Source organism: Mastigoproctus giganteus, chromosome 4 (genome assembly GCF_048544385.1).
Source record: "Mastigoproctus giganteus isolate SK-2022 chromosome 4, ASM4854438v1, whole genome shotgun sequence".
NCBI classification, from domain to species: domain Eukaryota; kingdom Metazoa; phylum Arthropoda; class Arachnida; order Uropygi; family Thelyphonidae; genus Mastigoproctus; species Mastigoproctus giganteus.
In genome coordinates, this window is record NC_143578.1 from 38,071,575 (window position 1) to 38,098,152 (window position 26,578).

General features: G+C 37.5%; 1 protein-coding gene across 1 annotated transcript in view; it reads right to left on the bottom strand.

The window, feature by feature from the left end:
* The window catches only part of LOC150086631 (TNF receptor-associated factor 3-like), a 214,147-nt gene that overhangs the window by 166,640 nt on the left and 20,929 nt on the right, over window positions 1-26,578 (bottom strand). The window contains exon 2 of the mRNA XM_090372210.1: window positions 26,036-26,267. Coding sequence (XP_090228336.1) covers window positions 26,036-26,257 — 222 coding nt within the window. The 5' untranslated portion in view covers window positions 26,258-26,267. The remainder of the gene's footprint in view (window positions 1-26,035; window positions 26,268-26,578) is intronic.

The following is a 26,578-nucleotide window of genomic DNA, read 5'->3' on the forward strand; positions in this document are numbered from 1 at the left end:
TCTTGGAAGCTACTAGGCTTTTCATACCAACTAAGAAATATTATTCAAAATTTAGGCCTAAATGGTTGTCAGATGAACTAATTAGACATGTAGCAGAGAGAGAGAAGAAAAATGCATGGGATACATATAAATTAACAGGTGAATCAGAAGCCTATGTTATATATAAACTGGTCTGTAACCAAGTTAAAAAGGAGATTAGCATTAGCATTAGTAGAGGCATATGATGCAAAAAGCAAGCTTATGCAGCATCAGCCAAAAAAAAAAAAAAACTTCCACTTCACCCCTCCATTCATTCGAAATACCTGTCCAGCTGAGCCTTAAATTTATTTAGGCTATCAACTTCCACAATAAGGGATGGAAGTCTTTTCCACCAACCAAATACCCGCTGGTTAAAGGCAAATTTCCGCACATCTATCCTACATCTGTCTTTCCTCAATTTGAATTTATGCCCTCTCAGGTGATTATTCTGAGCAAGAGGAAGAATCCCATCAGCATTGAGCATGCTCAAACCATTTAAAGCTTTATACACCTCTATTAGATCACCGCGCCGGTGCCTCGTCTCCAGAGACACTGTAATTTGCAAAACTTAAGCCTTTCTTCGTAGGAGCAACCCTTTGTTCCATTCACTAATCTTGTTGCCTTCTCTGTACTCGTTCCAACAGCTCTACATCCTTCTTGAAATGAGGCCTCCAGACCTGTATACAGTACTCAAGGTGTGGTCTGACCACTGCCTTATACAAGGGAATAATCACCTCCTTATCCCTGCTAGAAAATCATTGACAAGACACCATGAGCTACTCTTGCAACCCATCTGCACTGCTCAGAGAACTTCATAACTGCCTGCACAATTACCCCCAGGTCCTTTCATTCTCTACCACTGTCAGTGTAGTACCACAGAGTTGATACGTTGCTCTGGGGTTGCTGTTTCCCATATGTAGTACTTTACATTTGTCAATGTTAAACTTCATTTGTAACCTCTCAGCCCACCTGCTCAACCTTTCCAGATCCTGTTGCAGCAGCATAGCATCAGTAGTGTCCTTAACAACCCTGCCAACATTTGTATCATCTGCTAACTTGGACATTAAGCTTGATATACCATCATCAATGTTATTTATAAATACAGAAAACAATAATGGACCCAACACTGAACCCTGAGGGACCCCACTAATAACATTAGTCCACGATGAGCAGTGTCCATTGATTACCACTCTCTGTCTTCTCCCCCTCAGCCACCCCTTTATCCATAGCAGCAATTTGCCTCCAATGCCACACTGCTCCAATTTGTGCAGCGGTCTTCCATGTGCAACAGTATCAAAATCCTTTCTAAGATCCAAGTATATAATATCAAAATTTTTCCCTGCATCCAGCTCTTTTGTGACTGCATCATAGTATCCAATCAAATTGGTCAGGCAAGACTTCCTCTTAACAAAACCATGCTGTGTTCGAGCTATAACTGAAGTCTTGTCTAAATGATCCTGCAGTGCTTCTTTAACCAGTGCCTCCATTAATTTTCCTGGAACAGAAGTTAAACTCACAGGTCTATAATTATTTGTGTCAGCCTTTGATCCTCCTTTGTAAATTGGAGTCACATTTGCACATCTCCAGTCTATGGGTGCCTTCTCTGAGTCCAAGGAAGCTCTCATAATTATGGCTAAGGGTTTGCTTACTTCCTTTGCTGCCTCCTTTAATATAACTGGATAGATCCCATCCACCCCAGGTGCCTTTATCTTCAATTTCTCCTCCACTTTACTCTCAGTTATTACAAGATTATCTAGCTTACTGCAAGAGTTGAACACACCTCTGGCATTCCCCTCACTGAATAACTCCTCATATGTGAATGTCGATGCAAAATATTCATTTAGTTTGTTAGCTACCTGAGCAGGATCATCAACAGTTGAACCATCAATATCAAGTGGACCAATCTGATTCATCCCCTTCCTTCTAGAGTTTACATAAGTAAAGAACTCTTTGCTGTTTTTCTTTGCATCCTTTGCCAAGGATTTCTCATAATCTGCCTTTGCCTGCCTAACCTCCTTTGTGACTTGGTTACAGACCAGCTTATATCTATCATAGGCTTCTGTGTCACGTGTTAATTTATATGTATCCCATGCATTTTTCTTCTCTGCCATGTGTCTCATTAGTTCATCTGACATCCATTTAGGCCTAAACCTTGAACAATATTTCTTAATTGGTATGTAAAGCCTAGTAGCTTCCAAGATAAGTTCTTTGAATGCTTCCCATTTTGAATTTGCTGTTGGTAACATCATCAGTTGGTTCCACTGTATATAATTTAAATACTGTCTCAGACCATCGTAGTCACCTTTACAAAAGCAATAACCCTTCCCTTTACCCCTGATGATGGTAGTTACCTCTTTGAGTAAATCCCACTTCAGCACACTGTGATCACTGCCACCTAGTGGTTCCTTTATCTGCAGATTCTTAATGCATGAAGAATCACTACTGATAGTCAAATCAAGAGTATTACTCCCTCTAGTTGCCTCCTGAACATGCTGATGTAGAAAACAATCATCCAATAAATCCACAAAAGCAAGCCTTGCTAGTGTGTGAGTGACCAACCCACATATTCCAGTCAATATCTGGGAAATTAAAATCCCCCATTATAAGACTCTCTGATTTACTGGCCCACTCTATTTCCCTGTACATTTTCTTATTATACTCATCAGAGTCATTAGGAGCACACTCCTGCTCTCAATTTTGATCTCCCAATGCTTATGTCACACCAAACTGACTCGACACTGCACTGTCCACTGATTTCAACTGACTTCACTTCCTTGGATTTTATGTGTTTCTTAACTAATAGCATAACCCCTCCTCCCTTCCTATCCTGTCTATCCTTTCTGTAGACATTGCACTCCTCAAATTCCAGTTCTGCATTCCTTAATCTGTGTGACACCACGTCTCTGATATCCAACAATATCCACCTTTGATGCTTTGAGCAATACCTCAAATTCATCAAATTTATTTACCAAACTCCTAGCATTGGTGTACATGCAAGTATACATGCACCTGTTCCTATTCTTAGCTACCCTAACACAACCCATGTGTTTACTTGTACTGCAATGACTCACAGCAGTCTCTGAAACATCCTGCACCTTGTTTTCCAGGCTTCTGCTCATTACAATAGAAGCAGTGCAGGAATTGCTTTCGCCTCTACCTGTGGCTACTGTTAATCTATGATTCTGTGTATCTCCCCAAGCTAGCAGTTTTCCGACCCACCTAACACTGCCTCAATAGCATCAGCAAATATTCTTGCATCCTTTCTATTTAAGTGTATCCCATCCCTGTAGAAGCAGTCTCTCCTGTTAACAGTTAGGCAGGCAAAGGCAGATTAAGAGAAATCTTTGGCAAAGGATGCAAAGAAAAACAGTAACAAGTTTTTTACTTATGTAAACTCTAGAAGGAAGGGGGTGAATCAGATTGGTTCACTTGATATCGATGGTTCAACTGTTGATGATCCTGCTCAGGTAGCTAACAAACTAAATAAATATTTTGCATCTACATTTACACATTGAGGAGTTATTCAGGGTACGGAAATTTTGTGTGGTCAGCACAGACAGTACAGTAGACCCAGGCCAGGCTCCACGGTCATAAAGACGGGCATCGGGCAGCAGTTATCCTGGGTGGTGGCTGGATGTCCTGTATATAACATAAACTCACACTTACACGTTACACAAACCTAACAATTTTTAAATTTTTAGTTTTATTTTTTTTTTCTTTACCAGGATTGTTTAAGTATAATAAAATCAGTGATATTAGGTGGATTTGGACAAATGTCTAGGGGCCACCAAAGACTATAATAAATAAAAAATAAAAAAAACAATTTTTAGGAACTGGCTGGATATGAGCAAATTTCCAAGCAGAAGGAAAAACACCTTTTAGAATAAGAAAGTGAAAAACAGGCGGCAAAGAAGAGAAGTAAGTTCAGGAGCGCAGGTTTTGAGAACAAGTGGAGAAATACCATCAGGACCTGGAGCTTTCTTAGCACCAAGATTCATCAAAATCCTTCTGACATCCTTTTGACAGAAAACCACAGAAGGCATTGAATGGAACATGTTGGGAATGGTGGGAGGTTTTTTACCAAGATCCTTAATACATGAATAATAAGAAAAATGGGATGCTAGCAGGTCAGCTTTATCTTGGCTGAAGTGACAACAGAACCATCTGGTTTTGACAGATGTGGGAGCAGAGATGGACAAAAGTTGCAACCAATAGCTTTGGCAAGAGACCAAAATGCTCGGCTAGCATTAGGGCAAGAAGCAAGTTTTTTACTCTTAGCCTGTTCAAAATCTAATTTAGACTGATTAATAACTGCTTTACAATTGTTTCGAGCTTTGGTGTAGTCAGAAAATGAAACTGAAGAATTGGAAACCAGTCAATTACAATATGTAACATTCTTCTCTTGAACAGCCTTAGCACATTTATTGGAAAACCAAGGTTTAGATAAAGGATGAGATTTTAAAGTGGAGTGTGGAATAAAGGATTCCATTCCTACAAGAATAATTTCACTATCACGATCTGAGCAAACTGACATCGGAAATTTTGAAACAGTAATCCGACCAAGGAAAAGAAATCTCGCAGGTCATCCCATTTTGCATTCTTGTAATGCCAAACAACACGAGGTTGGGAATAGCCATGAGATAAAGGTTCCATTGTTGTGATCTGAGGTATCTAAAGGACTACTCACTTCGACTGTGTACTTAGAAGGGTTGTTTGTGAGAAAAAGATCAAGCGTGTTGGCTGTATGGTTAGGATTGTCTAGTATTCTTGTAGGTAAATGAACAATCTGTGTAAGGTCATTAGAAATTGCAAAAGCTTCAGCATCTCGACCAGCTGGGTCGGTGCGACTCGAAAACGGAAGCCAGCTGGAGTTGTGAACATTAAAATCACAAGGGAAAATTACCTCGCTGCTAGGAAAGTTGGACTGGAGAAAGTCAAGTTGCAAAGAGAGGAAGTCAAAGAGCTCCAAGTGATTAGTAAAGTTGTGAGGACAGTAGAGACAACAGATGAATTTGACAGAATGTGGTAGAGAGATTTTAAGCCAGAGAAGATCAAAAAGAGGAGATTCCAAATTACCAAGTCTCTGACAGGGAATGTCGGACGGATATATGCACAAGTACCACCTTTGAGGCGAAAGGAATCATACAGCAAATAATATGGGCAACTGAGATGAACAGTAGTTGAATCAACCGATAACTGAGATTCTGTCAGAAAAAGTACATGGGGTTTGGCAGACTGCAAGTGGAAATGGTCATCTTTGAGATTAGAATTGAGACCACGTATATTTGTGAAATGAACTAGGAAGTGTTTGGGAGGTTTAGATCTTTTCACAGAAAAGCTTGCTCTATTAGGTTGACTATTCGTAGTGTATTCAGTAGGCAAGAAAAATTGGGGGGGGGGACATGATGTATGAAGCAATGAAATGTTTGAATATGGTGTACACACCATAAGAATATACTAAGATCTTTGACATAATGTGGTCTCAACAATGCCCCCGCATACACACTACTCGGACTCCCTCCAGTCACTATCTGGCAGAGTGGAGGTAGCAAGATTATACACTAGCTGATCCGGGAAGCCTTCTAAAGAGTTACCAATAGGTTCAGTCCTATGTACTAACTAGCGGCCAGTCTGCAAACACTGTTTTAGAGCTGTACCCTCGAAATGTAAGGAAGATGGGATCTAGCCATGATATTCATCATAACCTCAAAAGTCATCAGTCATACTGCATGATGGAAGAGATGAGGAAGGGTTGACCGGAACTTAGCTCTAGAGACTAAACATGGGTTACACCACTTCAAGCCTCCAATAAGCAAAGTGGTGGTATTGCACTGGTTGATGAGAGTCATCTACCACCTAGTATTGCCTGGTAACACAGAAGGGTGGCATTCCTCCATGTGGTGTGGGCGCCACACCTTGACCCCTGCTTACGTTGGTTCACACCTGGGTGGTCACCCACCATGTACTTGTGCATGGAGGTTATACCCAGGATTACTAACAATCCCACCATTGTGAAGGTGCAAGTAGAGGATTTGGCTCTCACAGACCGTCTGGACTTCGCAGAAATTGGGTCCACTTGACTTGAGTGTCGCCCGAATATCAGTTCCATCAGCGTTTTAGACTCCCAGGTAGGAAGTACAGCTTGTCTGGCATATCTGAGAGAATGTCTGTGACAACCACAAGTCAGTCTGCGACAGCCAAATCCTCTGCTTGCACCTTCACAATGGTGGGACTGATAGTAACCCTAGGTATAACCCCCATGTGCGAGTCCTGAAATACAGCACTTAACATACTGGAGGTGACCATCTAGGTGTGAAACAAAGTAAGCAGGGGCTGAGGTGTGGCACCCATACCACATGGAGGAATGCCACCCCTCTGTGTTACCAGGCAATACTAAGTGGTATATGACTCTCATCAACTGGTGAAATACCACCACTTTGCTTACTGGAAGCTTGAAGTGGTGGAAACCATGTTTAGTCTCCAGAGCAAAATTCCGGCAAAATCCCCCCCCCCCCATCTCTTCCATCATTCAGTATGATTTATGTCTTTTGAGGTTATGATGGACATCATGGTGAGATCTAATCGTCCTCAGATTTCGAGGGTACAGTTCTAAAATGGTGTTCGTGGGAGGCCACTAGATAGTCCACTGGACCAAACCTACTGGTAACTCTCTAGGAGGCTTCCGGATCAGCTAGTATATATCTCACTGTATGTACTCTGCCAGTAGTGCCTGAAAGGAGCCCAAATAGTGTGGGGGGGGGAGGCCACATTACGTCAAGGAGCTGGGTAAATTCTTACCATGTGTGCACCATACCCAAAAATTTCATTACTTCATACAGCATGTCCTCTCCATCTTTTCTTACTTCTGAATACACCATAAATTGAGTGGGTTAAAAGGATAGTGAACTAAGTCACTTTCAAACGGTATTGAAAAAATTCAACTTTTGCATATGAGCCAATAAAAAATTCATTTTTAGATAAATATAAATAAATTTTGTCAATATTTGTTTGAAAATAGTTATTAATACCTTCTGTCTTTGAATTTCCTAAGAATTTGAAATGTTTATCCTTAAAATTTGGCTTTAAAAAAAAAAAAAATGGACTCCGTTCACTTTAACTGGAATATTTTCCCACTTCTGTAGAATACAGTCTTATTACTATTTTTATTATTAGGATTGAATGAATGAGTAATATCACTTTTTCTTTTACCAATGCTGTTTTATTTAAAAAATAATGTACAGAAACTCAACTTATGCAAATTCGACTTTTACATAAGTTTTTGCTGGCCAGTGCAAACTTAAAAAAATCATGGAAACATATTTTGCATCAGTAGGGATAAATGGAGGTATTGTGAAAATATCTTAATGTGAACCCCATAACACATTGTTTTTTTTTTTTTTTTTTTAAATTTGTTCGAAGTTCTTGTAAGTTGAAAATTTCCCCATATTACTAAGCTATTTATCTCTATAAAAGGTCATTTTTGTAATGGAAATTGCACTACACTTTCACTGTTATCGTATGTTCCGTTATAAGAATCAATTTTGAATGCCTTTGTGATATTTTTCTAAAACATATCTGGAGGTCACTACCATAAAACAATAAAAACAATTTTCTCTTTCCAGTTTATTGGGTTTTTCTGTTAGTGCATCTAATTATAAGGCGCCTCCACAGCCAGGTGGGCAGGAGCAGCAGTGCGTAGCAGCAGGTCAGGGAATGACCACCGCATATCTCCGGAGCAATATGGCCTTAGTTGCTAATGCTTCTAAAAACCAAAATAACAATAACAATCTAATTATAAATGGGTAGTAAAATCAATCTTATTGCATCTGCAATAATCCCGATAACTGGAATTGTGTGGGTTTTTATGTTATTATGGTGAAATGTGGAGGCCCCCTTCACTGAAATCTTCAATCATATAAAAAACATAAATAAATTTTCAGAATCTTCTCTTCTCTTCATTCCTATTTACTTATTACAATGACAAAGGGAAAGAGACCAACAGAAAGTGCAAGTACTGGCAGTGTTAGGAAACGGAACAAAATTGATTTAAAAATTAAGATGAAAATGATTAAGAAGCAGGACAAAGTTTGTCATCTATTGCAAGGGAATTAGGTCTCGCTGCTTCAACAGAGATTACAATTTTAAAGGAAAGTGTGCGTATAAAAGAACATGTCAAAGGATCAATGCACTTAAGATCAACAGCATTCAAGTTCTATATCGAAGATGGGAAAAGCTATTAATAACATGGATGGAAAATCAGGTTCAGAAGCAAGTGCCCATGAGTCTAATGACCATTCAAGCAAAAGCAACAAGTAGTTATGAAAATATTAAGGATAAGTATGGCGAACCCTAAGCCAAGTTCGTGGCAAGCAACGGGTGGTTTAATAGGTTCAAGCATTGTGCTGGTTTCCACAACATTAAAGTATGCGGTGAAGTTGCCAGTGCTGATTCTGCAGCTGCAGAGAAATTTTGTGATGTGGTGGGAAAAAATTATTCATGAAGGCGGCCATTCAATTCAGCAAATTTTTAACATTGACGAGACAGCTTTGTACTGGAAAAAAATGCCAGATGGAAAAAAATGCCAGATATTCTTAAAAGTTAACAGAGGGGTGAATGATATGCTTGCTTGCTACAAAGAAATCTACGATGAAAAGAAAAAAGCCACTGTCCCGTAATCCATTAATATGTTCTTTCATAAGGTTGAGCAGCCGACCCCTTCTAAATCTCCACAGCCCTGAACCTCCACAGCTGCGTACTTATCAGCCGAAGACGTCGATTCTGGCAATGATGCTCGAGAGGTAAAACTTACTGATGTTATGCCTGTCTCCTCTCTTTTTTGGTAATTTTATAATTTTGAAATTTTTAAAACTGCACGCTTTTATAATTATTCCTGCGCACGAGATAAAAAATTGAATAAATACAATAAAATATTCTATTTACATTTTCGTTGAACATTTCTTTTTTGATTCAATCAATTCAGCAAGCACAGTTGCGAGTGCTGCATAAACATTTAGGGAAATTCTGACTTACATAAAATCTGACTTATGTAGAGTTCCGCAGAACGCAACCCTTATGTAAATCGGGGAATGGTTGTATTATTGAATCACAATTTTTTTGCACAAAACAAAGATAAAAGTGGGTACTTTTATTAGTCATACGTATATTCATGCATAATTTGAGATCCATCTTCAGCCACTTCAGCAGATCCAGTGCTCCTTTCCACCGACAACGTTTTATAGAAACTGTGGTGACAAGGAGGAAATAAAGCAATAACAAAATCATGTCTGCTTTATTTGCACTTGTTACAAGCCGTTGGTCTTTGTATAGTTGATTTTGTTTAACTTGTGCTAATGAAGAGAGGTCTACAATTTTCTCCTTCTGTATGTCAATTTCTTGAAGTGGCATTAAATTGCTTGATGAGTTTTTGTAAAATATTGAGAAGGGACACCCTCTTTTAAACTGCAGCTGTTGAACGTTAAGTTGACAGGCTCCTTGCTAATGTTTTTTTTTTTTTTGTTGTTGATGGCCTTTTCTAGAGGCTCTGATAACAAAAAATCATTGTGCTTAAATTCAACTAATTTAAATGGTGGGTCTTTTTTCTTTGAGTTTTTTATTATATTAATCCAGTTGTCAGGGCCATATATCAATGAATGTTTCTAACTAAACTTTTCTATAACTCTGAAATTGGCATCATTTGGTAGGTAGGAATGAATAGAAACCACAAATACTATGTCTATTGTATTGACAGCCATAGAAGGATCATTGAACAATTTCAATAAATTAAGTGCAACCTTTATATTGCGCTTTTGCCCCCACCTTGCACGCATCACAATAGAGAATAATGTTGGTGCATTGGCTGGTGTTATCTTTTAAATGCTTTGTAATAACAGTCGAGATTTCTTGAGATCTCTTCCACCTTCTGTCTCATTCCACATATACATTACAGAGGGTCCAAATTTAATTGGGTGGATAGCACAATTATATATGTACAAATTTCTCTTGTAATAAGTGATGGATGTGGTTAGCATTGGAAATGCAAGAGCTTTTTGCAAATCAAAAGTGCAAGCATAATAACTGTCAGAAACCTTGTCAGCCTTTTCCAGTAACTAAAATTAATTAGACAATATATTTATTTTGACAACAATTCACTTCCAACTCAAACATTATGGAGAGGTAACTGCATGGTTATAAACAATGGGACTTTGATCAATTTCCTGCTTAATCTCGTGCAAGATGGACTTGGCCCACTGTAACAATGAACGCTATTAGGTTTTTTTCAGCATTATAAGGCATCACTGCTCTCTATCAGCCGGCCAAAGAACTAAGGACTTTATCCTCATCTTCACTGAATAATTATTGGCTTGAGGGGACTTAGTACATCTGTACCCCAACTTGAAGAAAAATTGGATTTGGTTCACTATACAGTCAGTCCTCGTATAACACATGTTTACACTACATGAATGCGATCATACACGATTTATAAATAGGGGAATGATATCTCATATAACACGAACCGAATTTGCTTATGCACGATTCAACTTTGTGTTTACAAGAAATGGCAGTCGAACGCAGAATCACCCCAACTGAACGCAACACGATAGGAATGAAGAGAAGATTCTGAAAATGTATTTATGTTTTTTATATCAGTGAAGGGGAAACACATTTCACCATAATAACGTAAAAACCAACACAATTACAGCTATTGGTATAATCGCAAATGCAATTAGATCGAGTTTACTACCAGTCTATAACAGATTCCACTAGCAGAAACACAACTGGAAATTGTTTTTATTGTTTTATGGTAGCAACCCCTAGAAATGTGCTTTAGTAAAATTTGAGGTGTTAATAGTGTATCTCTGCCTTTACGGTTTTGTTTATTCAGTTGCAGCTTTGTTTATGTGTATCAAGCGTGCCTCCTCGTTTTGTAATTGTGCTTTATTCCCTAAAAATGAGTAAAATACTTAAAAGGTGTGAAAAGGAAGTGAATGGTGAAGACACTACAGATTCAGATAGAAAAAGAAAAGCAATATCAATAAACAGAGGCGGACTGGGTCAAAAATTCTTACCCGGGAAAATTTGTAGTGGCCTCATACTAGCATTTATGGCCAAAATCACACTGGCCTCCAGCCCACCGGGGTTTCCCCGGTAAGGCTTATGGCCAGTCCACCTCTGTCGATAGAGAAAAAATATGAAATTGTGAAACGCTTTGAGTGAAATGAAAGACCATGTGATATTGCACGTGCTACAGACCTAAATGAGGCAACGTCGAGAATTACAAAGAATGCAGAGAAAATAAAAACAACTTTCATAGCAGGAACAACTCAAAGTGTAATTAAAATCCATTAGATTAAGACACAAAGAATTGGAAGAGATGGAACGGCTGTCACCTGTTTGGCCAGAAAATCAAACAAAAAACAAGTTTGATTATGATAGAAGCAAAAGCATTAGCAATATTTTATTATGTAATAGTTGTAATAAAATACATAAGTATTTTATTACGACTATTATGTAATAAAATAGCTAACTATTTTATTACGATTATTTATTGTGTTTGGTAATGTTTTGGTTACAAATGTGTGTTCAACCTTGGGTGGTCGGCACCTAACCCTATTTTTTCCATAGGGCCTGTTGTTTATATTGCATGATTTTGCATTGCATGGGGGTTTCTAGGAACACAACTATCGTGCTATATGAGGACTGACTGTACTTCTCAGTTCTAATCTCTGACCCATTCAATTGTCAAACTAATAGAGCAAATTTATCTGCAAAAAGATCTAAACCTCCCAAACACTTCCTCATTTATTTCACAAATATATGTGGTCTCAGTTCTAATCTCAATGATGTCCTTTTCCACTTAGTCTGCCAAACCCCATGTATTTTTTCTGACAAAATCCTAATTATTGGTTGATTCAACCACTATTCATCTCAGTTGTTTGAATTAATTGCTGTATGATTCCCTTCGCTTCAAAGGCGCATATGTACATTCTGATATTCCCTGGCAGAGACTTAGTAATTTGGAATATCCTCTTTTCGATGTTCTCTGACTTAAAATCTCTCTACCACATTCTGTCAAATTCATCTGTTGCCTCTATCATTCTCCCAACTCCGCTAATCACTTGGAACTAAAACCTCTCTCGGGCATTTAGATTAATTAATGACTCATCTCTAACAGAGTCTCTCCACTCTGTCTCATAGATGTTCTGTTTCTGCTGTATGCCTTTTCTATAGAAGATATTTCCATGGACACTATTCTTCTGAATTGGCTTCTATAATTTGACCCCCCTTCCAAAGTAGTCCAAACATGTGCTACAACCAGTCAACATCCTTTTACTGTCCAACTTCAACCATACAAATTTCCTGAAAATTACAATCTACAGAAATTCAAGGTCTAATGTCAATAAGTATCTTCTTTCATCTTCTCAACCTTCAACCCCATGCACGGTACCAAGTACTATAGGTTAATACTTCTCATGTTTGGGGTTTTCGTAAAAAAAAACAAAAAACTCAGCACTTCTCAAGAATTTTTTGCAATAAACTCCATCACTGTGGGCTGCCATACTCACAGGATTTAGCTCCCTGTGATGTTTATTTCTTTCTCTTTTAGCTCTTGTGTTGCATTCTGAAATTATTCAGAATGCAACACAAGAGCTAATACTTCCATAAGCCTAACAAGAATGCTTCCAGAAGTTGCAGAGGCATTGAAATTGGTGTATAGTGTCAGGGAAACTACTTTAGAGGAAATCCATACAAATAGCTAGCAAGCCTCATAGTTTTACAAATATTAGTTGTTCCAAAACTTTTTGATCACAACTTGTAAATAATCCTCAAATATTTCTATATTTCTCTGTGGCTGAATAAAATTTTTTATGCTACTTTACTTCTTTAAAACAATAATCTTTGTTCAAATGTATTTAGTTTTGCGATATGTATTCTGTTATTTTATTTATTACTGATTTTACAGTCAATATTCAATAAAACAAAATGGAAATTACTACTTCCTATTTTAAAAATAACAATCTTTTTACAATTATATTTAATTTTGTGGTGTGTGTGCATTGCTGCTTTGTGTATTATTGATTTTACAGTCAAATAAAATAAAAATAAAATGGATATTACTGTTTATGCATGTTAGAACAAAGCAACAAAGCTTAAGTGAACAAATAATGGTTCTTTCAAAATAATTCTGAGCAATATTCATAGAATAAAATTTCAGTATATACAATGAAATGATTCATCTTTCCCAACAAAGTTGAATTTACTGAATTTCTAATAACTAAAGTAACTTATTAGTCCCAGCTGTATATGCATTTCTTGGCACCACAATTAATTATGACTAAGAAAAAAAAATCCCTTGCTCTCAAAAGGCCTTATCATGTTACAATGTATACTGCTACCAGTGGGAATGCCATTGGGCGTAAAAAATTAAAAATAATTAATAAATGATTAGCACTAATAAAAATATCTCATTTTAACAATCCAAAACACAAAAGGTTTGATGAAACCTGTAATAATCTAGCCAGGAATGTGGAAGTGAGAAAGAGAAAGAAACTTGTTAACCTCAGACTTAAATTTCTATAGTTTTGGAGAAATACATATGAAGAAAACTTGTTCCAAAGAACAAAAGTAGAGAAAACAAATGAAGAAGAAGAAAAAAAGTTAGTTCAGAGGATATGTAAACAAAGTATAAACAGACTAGTTGTTTGACTATCTTTAGACTGAATTGGAAAAAAAAAAGGGGGGGGGGGGAATGGAATCATAGATACCAGTGAAATGCCCACAGAATATGGGTAAAATAAGAAAAGGCATATAGCAGAAAGTGAACATATGTGTGAGGGGAAGGAGAGCAATTCTGTGAAACAAGGTGGTCGCTGATTAGCCCCCATTACCTTTCTCTTGAGTAGAGTCAAGAATTTCCATAAAGCTTTTGGAGGGACCTCCCCAGATGTAGGAACAGCTCTGTAAAGTATTTCCGACATTTGTACAAAACTAACAACTTTTCTGAATAAAAACAATGCTAGGTGTGGAAGAGAAAACCTAGTCCTTCAATTAAAAAGAAGAGATATTGTATGAAGAAAATTCTGAAGTTAAGGTTAATGCAAATAAAGAAATGTATTCCTGTCTAGAAAGTGGTATGTTAAAAATATATAGAGAATCAGCCAAAAGTCCTGCACAGACCTCAATATTTCTTAAAATATAAGTAAGTGTAAATTATGTTTATGAGGTGTGCCAATAAAGTAGTAGTAGTAGTAGTGGCATGTGATGCAAGAAAACAAGTGTATGAGCTTATGCAGCATCAGCCAATAAAAAAAAAAAAAAATCACACCATTCCCTCCAAATGCCTATCCAGTTCCTCCTTAAATTTATTTAACCTATCAACTTCCACAATGACAGATGGAAGTTTGTTCCAGCAATTAACCACCCACTGGCTAAAGGCAAATTTCTGCATATCTATTCTACATCTGTCTTTTCTTAATTTGAATTTATGCTCCCTTAGGTTCGTAATCTGAACAAGTGGAAGGATCCCATCAGAATTCAGCGTACTCAACCCATTCAAGGCCTTATACACCTCAATCAGATCCCGGACTGGTATAATAAAAAGAACACAAAGTGAAGGAGCTCAAAAATGGTTTCATTTTTATTCAAAGTAATCCCTACCTGATTCAATGCACTTATTATTATTAGCCATAAGGTGCAAGGAAGCCTGAGACTTAAGCTGCACCAGCCAAAGAGAGAGAGAGAGAGAGTCAGAAGCAGAAGGGAATCACCAAGAAAGAGAAGAATGATGATATCCAGCTCAGGACCCTGGGTGTGCCAAGCCCATACTCACCAGATGTGAGCTCCTGGGGTTAAACTATTCTAAAAGTTTCTGAAAAGAGTGAAGGCATACAAAGAGATGATATTCAGTTTGGCAGTTAAGTTTTGCTTTATGGTCTCAACATCCTGAAATCTTTTTCCACTGAGGATAGTTTTCACCTTAGGAAGGAGGAAAAAGTTCACTGGTGGGAGAGTAGGATAGATGGTTGATCTGTACGATGCTATGTCATGTCAGAAACACTGTCTTCACAACAAGTGTGGAATGGACAGGGGCATTGTCGTGCAAGAATTAACTGCTTTTCTTTCAAAATTACAGCCTCACATAGGAAATGCACTTCAATAGTCTTTGAATCGCCTGTATGTAGAAAGCATCATTGACTCTCTCCTTCAGGTACAAATTCCTTGAGAATTGTACTCTATTTATCAAAAAACACAATCAGAAACGTCTTGATCCTGGAATTCTGTAAATGAAACTTTCTGGGAATGGTGAAGACTTAAGTCCACTGCATGCTTTGACATTTCATCACTGGGTCATACTGAAACATCCATCTCCAGTGATCATACAGTTGAGAAAATTAGGATTGCCTTGACAAGTCTGGATGAAGTCTTTGCATGATGACTCTTCATTGCTTCTGCTTGTCTGTGAGGCTGTGCAGCACAAATTTTGCACAGACCTTCCATTTCCATAATATTTGTGCAGAATTTGATGAATCTGTCTCCTTATTCATATCCAACTCATCAGTCATCATTCTGAGGGTCAAATGACAATCTCTTGCCACAATTTCCCTAACCTTTAAAACCATGTCCTCATTTTGAGAGGTTGATTGATGCCTACTTCTTGGGTCATCATGAACACCTTCACATTCGTCTTTGAACCATTTATACCAGTCAAACAAACTGGTACAACTTAACATTTCATCACCATAAACCATTTTTAACATTTCGTACATTTCTGTTGCAGATTTTTCCAGTTTAAAGCAAAATTTGATATTCATTCATTATTCCATTGCAAAATTGTGATACAGAATGCTGATGCTACTAATGAAAGTGGCTGTTACTTGCAACCTGTCAGCCAACTGGACAATCTCTGTACCACCATCTGTTGGAGGGAATTTGAACTACAACATGCCACTTCCATTTATTTTCAAACTCATCGAACATGATAACAACAGCACCAGCCAGGGAACTTTATTGCTACACCTTGTATATCACATTTTATTTATTAAACATTAAGGAGTACATACTGATTAACTCACTGATATCACTTCCTGTTGCAGAGTACGAGTATCAAATGCAAAACTGCATGAGCAAAGGTGACCAAAGAGGAGCAGAGAACATTTGCGAAAATTGAAACAGCACATGGCAAATATGTACATGAAACCCATAAATCTTTCTCCAGAGTGAACCCAGTGTCAAAAACAAACTTTGATCTGGAAGGTCTCGACATGTCACGACTGACAAAATTATTTAAAAAATCCAAGAAATGTTGCAACAAGATTGAAGACTAACTTATGATGAGATTGCATGTGTTGTTAGTAACAGCCATGGTACAGGTTATGACATTCTACCAAGAGTTAAGATTAAAGATCACAGTAATGCTCCTATATCTTCTAGCACTGGTTCCATATTTAAAATATGCCAAGTTTTGTTCTATTAGAGGGTCAGTCATGCAAAAATTTTAAAGAAATTCATCCCTCATTTTTGTATACAGGGTGTCTCAAAAATACACGGCATAACTTCAGGAATGAGTTCCTCATATGTAGACAATAAAAATATTTTATATCAACATAGTTCCGGAAATGCTTGGTTTCCGAGTCTTGAAGGTCTGTCTATGACACTTAACTGTTCACATCACCTTACAGTAATTGTTCAAAATGTCCACCTTCTGCCTGAATACAGGCCTCACATCAACGTCTCATGGACTTGCAAAGACGATGCCAAATTCCTGGCATGTTTCGTATTGTCTCACAACCTGCCACAATTCAATTGCGGAGAGTTTTCACATCAGCTACCACAGTTGAATACACCAATGACTTTAAATGACCCCACAAGAAGAAATCTAGTGGGTTTAAATCAGTGAGCATGGAGGCCAGGCAGTTGGTCCACCTCTACCTATCCACCAACCAGGAAACCTTTGATTCAGGTAATTGCGGGAGTGGCATTGTGCATGAAGTGTGCTTGTTGATGAATGATCAGTGGCGTGTCGTCCAAGAAATCAGGCAAGTTGTTTTCCAGAAAGTTTCTGTATGCCTGCCCTGTGAGTTTGTTTGGAAGTACATGGAGCCCAAATAACTTATCACCAAAAACACCCACCCAGATGTTGAGGCTGAACCGCTGTTGGTGATGTGATGGAAGAATTGCATGTGGGTTTTCCTCAGCCCATACATGCTGATTGTGAAAGTTTCGGATTCCGTCTCGTGTGAACTGTGCTTCATCTGTGAATATCACTAAGGCAGGAAAGTGAGGAGTTGTACCACACTGCTGCAAGAACCACTGGCAGAACATTACTCGTGCAGGATAATCTGCTGGTGACAAGGCCTGTACTCGTTGCAGATGGTAAGGATACAGTTGGTGTTCTCGCAACACTCTCCAAATAGTCGAACATTGCACAGCCAGTTGCATTGCTATTCTGCATGTGCTGATTCCAGAAGTGGCATGCACAACATCCAAAATCTCCTCTTCTACTTCAGGAGTCACAGATCTCAGTCGTCCTCTGTCGGCAGCACGAGGTGTAAAGGTCCCATGTTCACAAAGGCAGCAATGGATACCTTCAAACGTTTTCCTGTCTGAAGATCTTCATTCTGGGAACCTTTCGTGGTACAAACGACGAGCCTCCAGAGCATTCCCATCTGCCAACCTGTACATAAAGTGCATATCCGCTTGCTCCTGATTTGAGTACATGGTCGGAATGGAAAACCACCAGATTCTGTCAGTACCTTGTGAAGATAAGACATTCCGGTTAATAACTCGGGAACCAAGCATTTCCAGAACTATGTTGATATAAAATATTTTTATTGTCTACATATGAGGAACTCATTCCTGAAGTTATGCCGTGTATTTTTGAGACACCCTGTGTATTCTAAAGCCAACCGTGAAGGAAAGTTGAGACGTGATATATCTTGTAAACCCATAATATGAAATTCTGATTTGTCAATAACTAACTCCACATGCATGTAGTCTTTCACATATTCTTTCAGCATAGAAAATTAAATTTTCAAATTTTTAGTTTCGGCTTTCTTTTTACACACAGGTCAAAATTCAAAATGTTATTCAAATTTTAACATAACAAACACTTAATTCAAAAACAGCATAACCTTGGTACTGCATGCACATCTAGTTTAGAATGAGCATGTGCATGCTACTGCACTTCTGGACAAAATGGATGCATATTCATTTTTTATGCACTGAAACAACACAAGTACTGACCTCGACTTACACTAGCAGTATGTGTAAATCAGTTTAGGTGTTAATGAATAATCTGTTTTGATCATTCCATGGATCACAAGAAAGGACATTCAACTGATTTTGCTACTTCCATTGCCTGAACTAAAGAATCAGATCAGATCAACGCAGCTGTACAACTCCACAGTATATGGTAATAACATGGGAATGTCCAGGTAGAACATCTATAGGAAGAGTTGGAAAATGGTCACTCTCAAAGTATAATTTGGTTGATTGCAGTGCATAGAAATAAAAATATACCTACACATAAAAAACATAAATTTCCCCCAAAAATTAATATTGATGTTTTTGCATGTATTACAGAATCTTATTTATTTATTTTGTAGTTAATTAATTTATTTATTTAATCAATTTGAAACCATCGTATTGCCTTAACAGCAAGGTGGTAGTGGGATTTACATCAGTTACAGGACAATTTATGAGTTACAATAATGATCAGAAGGTAAATAGCTAAGTATAACCAATAATGTGAATTTACAAAAATTTTGAGAGTAAATAAAATAAAAATGAATAAATATAAAACAACAAGAGTAAGTTAAGATAACTAGTATACAAAAATAAAATAAATCTGTTCATATAGTAACATTAAATACAGTATTATTGCATAGTTTATGCACCAACATCGAACCATGATGATGAAGAGGCTGAAGAAATATACACCGAAATTGAGAGTCTTCTAGATGAGCAGAAAACCCACTACACTATTATTATGGGGGACTTCAATGCTAAGGTTGGAAAAAGACAAAACAGTGCAGAAAGGAGAACTATAGGAAATTTTGGAATTGGTGAAAGAAATTAAAGAGGCAAAAGACTTGTGGAATTTGCAGAATCTCAAGGATTGTCAGTAATGAACACTTTTTTCAAGAAAAGGGTGAACAGAAAGTGGACATGGAAGAGTCCAAATGGATTAACAACTAATGAAATTGACTTCATCCTCACTAACAGAAGATATGTTGTGAATGATGTTACCGTCCTGAATAAGGTAAATGTTGGAAGTGATCACAGAATGGTAAGATGTACACTTGATATAGATGTAGGAAAGGAAAGGAAAAAACTGACTCGAGTAATAATACAAAGGACTTTGAGATAATAGAAGAGGAGAAAAAGCAGTATGTACTGGAACTTAAGAACAAGTTTGAGCTCCTGCAGACTGCTCAGGACCAAGATATCGACGAGGAATATTACAACTTTCTGAAAGTGATAAAGCCCAAGAAACCTATAGGTAAAAAGAAATCCAAAGAAGAAAAAATTAGTCAAGAAACACTTGTTATGATGAACTGAAGGCGAAAAATGAAGAGCAAGATAAACACTGACAAGGAAAAAATTGAGTATACTGAGTTATGCAAAGCCATTAGAAAGAGACTCAGAGAGGACATAAGAAGATTTAACACAAGAAAAGTAGAACAAGCATTAAGGGAAAATAAAGGATTTAAATCAACAGCCATGAGCAGTAATACAGAAAGACAAATGATACTGAAACTGAAGAATAGCGACGGTATACTTATAAACAGCAGAGAAGGCATAATTCAAATAGCAGAAGACTACTATAGAGAATTATACAAGGAGCGAGGGAATGATGCCAGCAGTGAGGAAGATGGATTGCAAATTAGCAACACATACGACATACCCGATATTCTTCCTGATGAGGTAGAACATACATTGAAGAAAATGAAGAATCAGAAAGCCTCAGGGGAAGATGAAGTTACTGTAGAGATGTTAAAATTGGGAGGAAGAGACATAACACAAAAACTGGCAAGGCTCTTCAGAAAGTGCATTAGAAAATATGTGAAGCCTAAACAGTGGAATAATGCAATCGTAGTTTTGCTGCATAAGAAAGGAGATAAATTAGAAATTGGAAATTATAGACCAATTAGCTTGTTATCCCACATCTACAAGTTGTTCACAAGGGTCATTACTAACAGATTAGAAAGAATACTTGATGAGAATCAACCAAAAGAGCAAGCTGGCTTTAGGACAGGATTCAAAACTATGGATCACCTTCACGTAATATCACAGCTAATGGAGAAAGCAAATGAATATAAAACGCCATTATGCCTGGAATTCGTGGATTATGAAAAGGCATTTGACTCCATACAGCATAAGGCAATGTTTCGGGCACTGGAAAGACAAGGCATAGATACCCCACATATTATGATTTTGAAGAAAATATATGAGAATGCTACCTCCTTTATTAGACTAGACAAAGACAGTAGGAAATTTAAAATCGAGAAAGGAGTTCAACAAGGAGACACAATATATCCGAAGCTGTTTACTGCTGCCCTTGAGGAAGCTTTCAGAAGATTAGACTGGTCGCAGAAAGGAGTCAATATGAACAGAGAGTACCTAAACCATTTACGATTTGCAGATGACATTGTAGTCATAAGCCACGATCCCAAAGAATTAGAGGAAAATCTTAATCAGTCATGCACAGTTAGTAAGGATTTTGGACTAAAGATGAATATGGCTGAAACAAAAGTAATGATGAACAAGTATGCCACAGAAAGGGAAATAATGATTGAAGGAGCAGTAATTGAAAAGGTGGAGTCATATACTTATCTGGGACAAGTTATTAGCTGTAATAATGATAAATGGCTGGAAGTCAAGAGAAGAATAAATTTTGGATGGATAGCATTCAGGAAATATAGTCACATACTGAAAAGCAATATCCCAGTTTGTCTGAAACGTAAAATAATGAACCAATGTATACTCCCCACCATGACTTATGGAAGTGAAACTTGGGCACTCACCAAAAGAATGGAAGAGAAGCTGAGAACTACACAGCGAAGAATGGAACAAATTATATTGGGAATCAGACTGTTAGATAAGAAGAGAAACACATGGATTAGGCAGCAAACTCAAGTAAAGGACATTCTTATCAAAACTAAAGAACTAAAATGGTCTTGGGCAGGACACATAGCCCGAAGACATGATGACAGATGGACTAAGAAAATAACAGAATGGTACCCAAGAGGAGCTAGAAGAAAACCTGGAAGACAAAGGCGGAGATGGACAGATGAAATTCATGAGTTTGTAGGTAGTAAATGGATGGCCAGTGCTCAAAACAGAAGGAATTGGAAAGTTGCTGGAGAGGCCTTCATCCTGCAGTGGATTGAAAATGGCTGATGATGATGACGATATTGCATAGTGTTGATGACTGAGTGCCATCATCAACATGGGAGTATATGATGAGAGCATATCAGAGTATATAATGATGAGTATATATTGAGGGAGTATACGATGAGAGCCTTGTCGATCAATTCGGCCCTGGAAAGATTGTGCAAGGGGTAGAATTTTTTTCAGCCTGGTCTGTACTTGTTAACAGGAGAGACTGCTTCTACAGGGATGGGATACGCTTAAATAGAAAGGGTACAAGAATATTTGCTGATGCTATCGAGGCAGTGCTAGGTGGGTCGGAAAACTGCTCGCTTGGGGGATTCAAGGACTAATAGATTAACAGTAGCCACTGGCAGAGGTGAAAGTGATTCTTGCACTGCTTCTGTTGGAATGAGCACCAGCCTGGAAAACAAGATGCAGGATATTTCAGAGACTGCTGGGAGTCATTGCAGTACAAGTAAACACATGGGTTGTGTTAGGGTAGCTAAGAATAGGAACAGGTGCATGTATACTTGCATGTACACAAATGCTAGGAGTTTGGTAAATAAATTTGAGGTATTGCTCAAAACATCAAAGGCAGATATTGTTGGGATATCAGAGACGTGGTGTCACACAGATATAAGGAATGCAAAACTGGAATTTGGGGAGTACAATGTGTACAGAAAGGATAGACAGGATAGGGAGGGAGGAGGGGTTATGCTATTGGTTAAGAAACACATAAAATCCAAGGAAGTGAAGCCAATCGACATCGCTGGACAGTGCAGTGTCGAGTCAGTTTGGTGTGACATAAGCATTGGGATATCAAAATTGAGAGTAGGAGTGTGCTATAGGCCTAATGACTCTGATGAGTATAATAAGAAACTGTACAGGGAAATAGAGTGGGCCAGTAAATCAGAGAGTCATATAATGGGGGATTTTAATTTCCCAGATATTGACTGGAATTTGTGGGTTGGTCACTCACACACTAGCAAGGCTTGCTTTTGTGGATTTATTGGATGATTATTTTCTACATCAGCATGTTTGGGAGGCAACTAGAGGGAGTAATACTCTTGATCTGATTATCAGTAGTGATTCTTCATGCATTAAGAATCTGCAGATAAAGGAACCACTAGGGGGCAGTGATCACAGTGTGCTGAAGTGGGATTTACTCAAAGAGGTAACTACCAGCAGGGGAAAACGGAAGGGTTTTTGCTTTTGTTTGGTTTTTGTTTTGTTTGCTTTTGTAAAGGCGACTACGATGGTCTCAGACAGTATTTAAATTCTATACAGTGTGACCAACTGATGATGTTACCAACAGCAAATTCAAAATGGGAAGCATTCAAAGAACTTATCTTGGAAGCTACTAGGCTTTACATACCAACTACGAAATATTGTTCAAGGTTTAGGTCTAAATGGATGCCAGATGAACTAATGAGACATATGGCAGAGAAGAAAAATGCATGGGATACATATAAATTAATAGGTGACATGGAAGCCTATGATAGATATAAGTTGGTCTGTAACCAAGTCACAAAGGAGATTAGGCAGGCAAAGGCAGATTATGAGAAATCCTTGGCAAAGGATGCAAAGAAAAACAGAAAAGAGTTCTTTACCTATGTAAACTCCAGAAGGAAAGGGATGAATCATATTGGTCCACTAGATATTGATGGTTCAACAGTTGAGGATCCTGCTCAGGTGGCTAACAAACTAAACGAGTATTTTGCATCTCTGGCAGTGAGCTAGATGATTTTGTAATAACTGAGAGGAAAGTGGATGAGAAATTGTTGAGGATAAACATAAAAAAGGCACCCGGGGTAGATGGGTCACATTTCACACATTCTCCTTTAATATAACTGGATCTATCCAGTTATATTAAAGGAGGCAGCAAAGGAAGTAAGCAAACCCTTAGCCATAATTATGAGAGTTTCTTTGGACTCAGGGGAGGTACTCATAGACTGGAGATGTGAAAATGTGACCCCAATTCACAAAGGAGGATCAAAGGCTAAAACAAGTAATTATAGACCTGTGAGTTTAACTTCTGTTCCAGGAAAATTAATGGAGGCACAGGTTAAAGAAGCACTGCAGGATCATCTATATAAGATATAGCTCGGACACAGCATGGTTTTGTTAAGGTCTTGCCTGACCAATTTGATTGGATACTATGATGCAGTCACAAAAGAACTGGATGCAGGGAATAACTTTGTTATTATATATTTGGATCTTAGAAAGGCTTTTGATACTGTTGCACATGGAAGACTGCTGCAGAAATTGGAGCAGTGTGGCATTGGAGGCAAATTGCTCTTTTGGATAAAGGGATGGTTGAGGGGGAGAAGACAGAGAGTGGTAATTAATGGACACTGCTCATCGTGGACTAATGTTATTAGTGGAGTCCCTCAGGGTTCAGTGTTGGGTCCATTATTGTTTTCTGTATTTATAAATGATATTGATGATGGTATATCAAGCTTAATATCCAGGTTTGCAGACGATATGAAGGTTGGCAGGGTTGTCAATAACACTACTGATGCTATGCTGCTGCAACAGGATCTGGAAAGGTTGAGCAGATGGGCTGAGAGGTGGCAAATGAATTTTAACATTGACAAATGTAAAGTACTACATATGGGAAACAGTAACCCCAGAGCAATGTATCAACTCTGTGGTACTACACTGACAGTGGTAGAGAATGAAAAAGACCTGGGGGTAATTGTGTAGGCAGATATGAAGTTCTCTGAGCAGTGCAAATGGGCTGCAATTGTAGCTCATGGTGTCTTGTCAATGATATACAGGAATTTTTCTAGCAGGGATAAGGAGGTGATTATTCCCTTGTATACTGAGTACTGTATACAGGTCTGGAGGCCTCATTTCAAGAAGGATGTAGAGCTGCTGGAACTAGTATAGAGAAGGGCAACAAGATTAGTGAATGGAACAAAGGGTTGCTCCTACGAAGAAAGGCTTAAGTTTTGCAAATTACAGTGTCTCTGGAGACGAGGCACCGGCGAGGTGATCTGATAGAGGTGTATAAAGCCTTAAATGGTTTTAGCATGCTCAATGCTGATGGGATTCCTCTTGCTCTTGCTCGGAATAATCACCTGAGATGGCATAAATTCATAAATTAAAATTGAGGAAAGACAGATGTAGGATAGATGTGTGGAAATTTGCCTTTAGCCAGCAGGTAGTTGCTTGGTGGAACAGACTTTCATCCCCTGTTGTGGAAGTTGGTAGCCTAAATAAATATAAGGCTCAGCTGGACAGGTATTTCGAACGAACGGAGGGGTGAAATGGGAGTGGTTTTTTTTTTTTTTTTTTTTGGCTGATGCTGCATAAGCTTGCTTTCTTGCATCATATGCCTCTACTAATGCTAATACTAACATCTAAACCTGCAGGATAATTAGCCAGAGAGTTAGTAAAGGGCATCCCATAATACACATTTTGCAAGCCAGCTGTGACATGGTTTCTCACATTTCCACATTAATACTGCATGTGAATTTTTGTTATCTTCTAAAATGTTATGTAGTGTTGTAATAATTTATATTATTAAAAGTTATATTACGTTGTTTTTACTGCTTTTCATTTTTAAAATATTTATTGCCAAAAAAGCTGCGGATACACTTTTTAAAAAAAATTATTAAGTTGATCTCAAAAAATGTTTATTTTTGTTGTGGGTTCTAGGCAGAAATGTTTCCAGCCCCTGATCTCATTATAAAAAAAAAAAAAAAAAAAAAAGTTTTGAAATCATTTGTGCATTTATCATTCAAAATTAAATGTATGGTTACTGCATTATGAGTTTTTTTTATTTTGTCTGCAATATTATAAAAGGCCATGTATTGTCAAGCGAGTACTGTACTGTCATACTAAGTGTTAAGAAATATTTCACCTTTGCTCATAACTGATACGAATCAAAAAACAAGGAATGAAATAACAGTTTTCTGTTTAAGTTCAGTGCAGATTTATTTTTCTTTTTGAAAAGCTTCACCTCCTTAATAAATGAACTTTTTTTTTACCACTTCAGGTTTTTAGTTCAGTTCCAGTTCAATGCCTTGAATGGAACTCACGCAATGATGCAAGGCTATTTTAAAATAGTTTTAGATAGTTATTTTTTTAGCGGCAATGGGCAATTGTAATTGACGCAAGAGTTTTTTTTTTTGGCTGATGTAGAATAAGTTTGCTTCCTTGCATCACTTAGTTTAATTAACACTAATAACCCCAGAAAATGAAAATGTTCTTCACAATAATTATTTCATTTGATATAGCCCATATTAATATATATACTTTTATTGTGATTTGCTAGTGATGCCAGGGGCTCACATCTGGTGAGTATGGGCTTGGCACACCCAAGGTCCTGAGCTGGGTATATTATTATTCTTCTCTTTCTTGGCGATTCCTCTCTCTCTCTCTCTGGGTAACTCAGAAGTTTGTTTTTTTTTTGGCTGGTGCAGCAAAAGCCTCAGGCTTCCTTGCACCATATGGCTAATAATAATAATAAAAAGTCAGGAATACTGCTTCCCCTAACATGGTAATACAGAAAGCAGTTATGAGTAACAATTTAAATCACTAAGATTGTTGCATATTTTATATTAATAAAGCTTAAAATTATTAATAAATGTTAACTTGCAAGAAAATTCAGAGAAGAAAAAAAATACAAAAATCTTACCTTATTCCACATTATTTCTGTGTTATCAAATGGACATTTCTCACTTTCCCTTAAACTGTCAATGCAAGTTGAACAAAAACTATGTTTACAAGAAGTTCGAAATAAGAGAGAAATAACTCTTTTACACTGTAAACATTTGTACTTTTCTGGAATAGGTTCTACAAATTTTAACTGTATGTTGTCAGCGATACCAGGAAATCCTTTCAGCACCTCCACAGACATTGTAAAATCCCTGAAAATATAGTTCATGAGATATTTATCTTAAAGACAGATTTACAACACATTACTGCATTTTAAATATGTCTGTATTTAAAATATACAGAAATTATTTTAGCTAACTAAATATAGGGAAACAATAATGGTATAGGTGAATACTCTTGAATGAAACAAATTTATACTTAGGTGTTATTTAATTAACTCTGTTTAATTAGGTGATATTTAATTTATTTAATTAACCAAGAAAGGCTGAAGTTCTGCAAATTGCAGCATCTGAAGACTAGGTACCTGTGAGGTGATCTGACTGAGGTGTATAAGACCTTGAAT